Genomic DNA, 3397 nt, shown 5'->3' on the forward strand with positions numbered 1-3397 from the left:
CCCTCACTGTTTTTTTTTTCATTGGGATAAAATCATCCTCCAAGGCAGGGAAAGGAGAGCAGGGAAGAAGGTACTAATTTCTTAGTACTAATTTCTTAGTAATTTTTCAAGGAAAACAGAGTATAGAGGAAGAAGTATTGGTCTTCGGCTTCAGAAAGTTCATGGTATTACTTATCTGATGGTTTTCAAAGGTCCCATGTGGCTTTGGCCCACATTAGCAGTTTCCTCTCAAAGGTCACTGGATGAAAAACCACAAGCTTTGCCTGTTATCAGAATGGCAACGTGGTGTTTGGTCTGCAAGAAAGCAGCGCGTCCCTACCTCTTGTATCTCAAATCAGATGAAAATAGGTCTTCCTGTAGCTACTCCTACCTCTGACATAGATACTGGCAGGACCATGGCCAGCCAATTACCCTGATACTAGGACAGTCTGCATCGTGGCCCAGAAACCTTTAAGCACAGTGGCAGAGCCTTTGCGGGCAGTGCCGTGGCTTCTCATCTTGGACCCATCTGCAAATCCTTCCCTTTGCTGGGTTAAGGGGTTCTCCAAAAAGTCTGTGAACAGTAAAGCATTTCTGGAGTCCTCAAACACATACACACAAGCAAACCTTCCATGCAAGACTCTTCATGGACAGAGGAAAGTCAAAAGTGGACAGCAATCATCTTCAAAATTAAAATAACCAAGAGAATGCAAAGAGCTACGTGTCATTATTCATGGAGGTAACATCGAAACATCTGAGGCTGACAGATGACATAAAGAAAAGTTATTTTGCCTACCTACATAACAATGGTCAAGGTTCGGGTTCATGGCTAGTGACCCTCGCTGAGAAGTGTCTGCCCTACAACCAGCCAACCACTTTGCTTCTTTAGTGCAGCGTGAGAGCAAATGCAAGAGACCGACACAGACATTCAAAGCATCATGGATAGGGGCAGGGGTGAAAGGGTTGGTCAAGCAGCTGCAAGGAGAAAGCGAGCACTTCTAGAAAAGCTGAGGTTATTAATCGGTTTAGTATCAGGGAAAGCCATTAGAAACCCTATTACCCAAATATCCCTTCAAGTAATGCTTCTGAGAAAGAACAACCGAAAAAAAAATTCATTTGCAGAAAAAAGCAAAACTGTAACCAATAATCCCTCCCCGCCTCCCCCTCCATGCCCACCTCCCACCCCAGGAGGTTTTGCATCTTTGGTTTCCCCACCTTTAAATGACACCCCAGAGGGATTTACAATGCATTTCCCCATTTGTTCCAGATTCCCCAACCTCCTCCCATATCCCCTCCCTTCCCCAGACTTTATCCCATAAAACTGGGATTTTTGGTTGTTTTTTTTTAAAGCAGACAGGTTACTTGAAAAATAGACAAAGCCAATTAGGGACAAGTTACCTATCTGCTTACCTTGGAGCAAAACCAAAAAGCAAACCCAAAAAACCCTCAAGAACTTGGCACCTAGAAGGGACTGATATCCTCAAAATTTCCAACAGCAGCAAAATAAACAAAGAAAAGAGGCAGGAAGGAACAGGGAAGGGAAGAATGGAAGTTAACGCAGACTCTTCATGGAAATGTGGCAATCTCACCCTTACATAAAATCCACTATCCCCAGGACTTTGTGGGTTCTCTAAAGAATTATTTTTTTTTTTTAAAAACATATATTTCTCTCTTTTGGGTTTTCTTTGAATGCATTGGCGGGTCCAACCCAGAGCCACATCAAACCAAATCAGCATTCCGTATCTTTCTGTTGTGTTTGATAATTTTTTTTTAGCTTAAATTATCTTTCTTTGGAGCTTGATTTGGAGGGAAGAAAAAACAAACAGGTGCATGGAGGAAATTAACATCAAAAAACTAAGAAAAAACAAAACAAAAGCAAAACTATCCAGCCCTGTTTTCAATTAACAGCCGTCTGAGCAGCATGAAATACTAAAAGGCTTTTGCTGTGCTACATCCAGATCTGCCGTGTAACTTAGATGATAACAACTGGGGATGCTCTTGCTTAGCATTCAGCCCAGACGAGCTACTTTCTTTTGGGAGCTGAGGGCTCATTAAAATGACCTTTCCCCATGATTATTATTTAATGAGTGCGCTCTAAAACAGAAACCCCTTGTGTCTCTGGAGGAAAAGTCTCAAGTAATCTCTTTTCCCACTGAAGTACTAATGACAGGCTGACAAAAAAAAAGCTGCAAGAAAAAAACTGGGGTGAGGGTGAGGGAGGGAAACTGCAGAGTCAAATTTAATGCAGTAATTGCCACATCCTTCAACACCGTGGGTTACGACTGGGCATCTGAAAAAAACTACCACCCAAAAAGAGTTGCAAAAACTTGCCGTATACATTTTAAAAAGTGAGAAAGAAAAATTTCTGGCTGTTAAATAATGGGGACCTTACAACCAGCACCCTCCTGCAGCAGCAACAAGGACCAAGTGCCTCCATGTTTTATCTGCCTGCCTCGAGAGAGACTATCAACAGAGGAAATAAACTGAAAAAGAAAAACCCAAAACTGGGCGAACAAAATAAAAATTAAATTAAAGGGGTCAGGGGGAAAGGCCTAGGCTGTATCTGGACAAAGGCAGCAGGGATATTTGAATAATAGAGAGTATCCCAGACTAGGTTAATTCCAGTTCTACTCATGGGGAGTGGGAGCAGGAGGGGGATGCAGAGCAGGATGAAGTGAAGCGGCAACCTAATCGCCTGATAAGAGACACAGCAAGAGAGACAAGGTACACAGGTTTAGTTAAAAATGAACTCGATATGTTTAATAAAGCTTGGTATACCAAATCGCAGTACAAACATCAAGTCACACGGCCACACAACAGTATCCCGGTATTAAAAAAAAAAAAAAGGAAAAAGAAAAAAGGAAAAAGGGAAAAAAAAGGAAAGTAATTAAAAAAAAAAGCTCCTTCCAAACCTCTACAAGGGTCATGCCAAAATAAAATAATAATAATAAAATAATAATAGTAATAATAATAATATAATGGTGGTGGTGGCAGCAAGGAAGAAAGTGAGGGAAAAACTGAAGGGAGGAAGGGAACAGGAAAGCAGGGAGAGGTGGATACTAAAACCCAGTTGATATAAAAGCTCTAAAAGAGCCAGCCAGTAATAATATCACAATGATACAGGTACAAAAAGGATAAAAAATAAACGTCGGGCTGATAAAGCAGGCTACGCTGCCAAGAACAAAGATGGCCGCCCTGGCTCCGACCATCAAAATGGCTGACCCCGGCCCGCCAGGCTCCACACTCGCCCTCGCCCCCCGCCCTGCCCGCTCCCACACAGACATGGCAGAGGGGTGCGTTTGGGGTTGCATTTGCTATAAGCTAGTAACCTTGATCAAACGAGTCCTCCGAGGAGTCGCTGAAGGAAGATCCTGCCTCGGCCTCCCGCAGCAGCAGGCAGAAGGGCTGCTTCCGGCCC

At 43.0% G+C, this 3397-nt stretch overlaps 1 protein-coding gene across 1 annotated transcript in view; it reads right to left on the minus strand.

Annotated features, from left to right (window-relative positions):
- Positions 1–3397, minus strand: part of TNRC18 (trinucleotide repeat containing 18) — a 71723-nt gene that overhangs the window by 16462 nt on the left and 51864 nt on the right. The window contains 1 exon segment of the mRNA XM_009320080.1: positions 3309–3387. Coding sequence (XP_009318355.1) covers positions 3309–3387 — 79 coding nt within the window.

This window comes from Pygoscelis adeliae, unplaced genomic scaffold, assembly GCF_000699105.1.
Source record: "Pygoscelis adeliae isolate BGI_AS28 unplaced genomic scaffold, ASM69910v1 Scaffold242, whole genome shotgun sequence".
NCBI lineage: Eukaryota > Metazoa > Chordata > Aves > Sphenisciformes > Spheniscidae > Pygoscelis > Pygoscelis adeliae.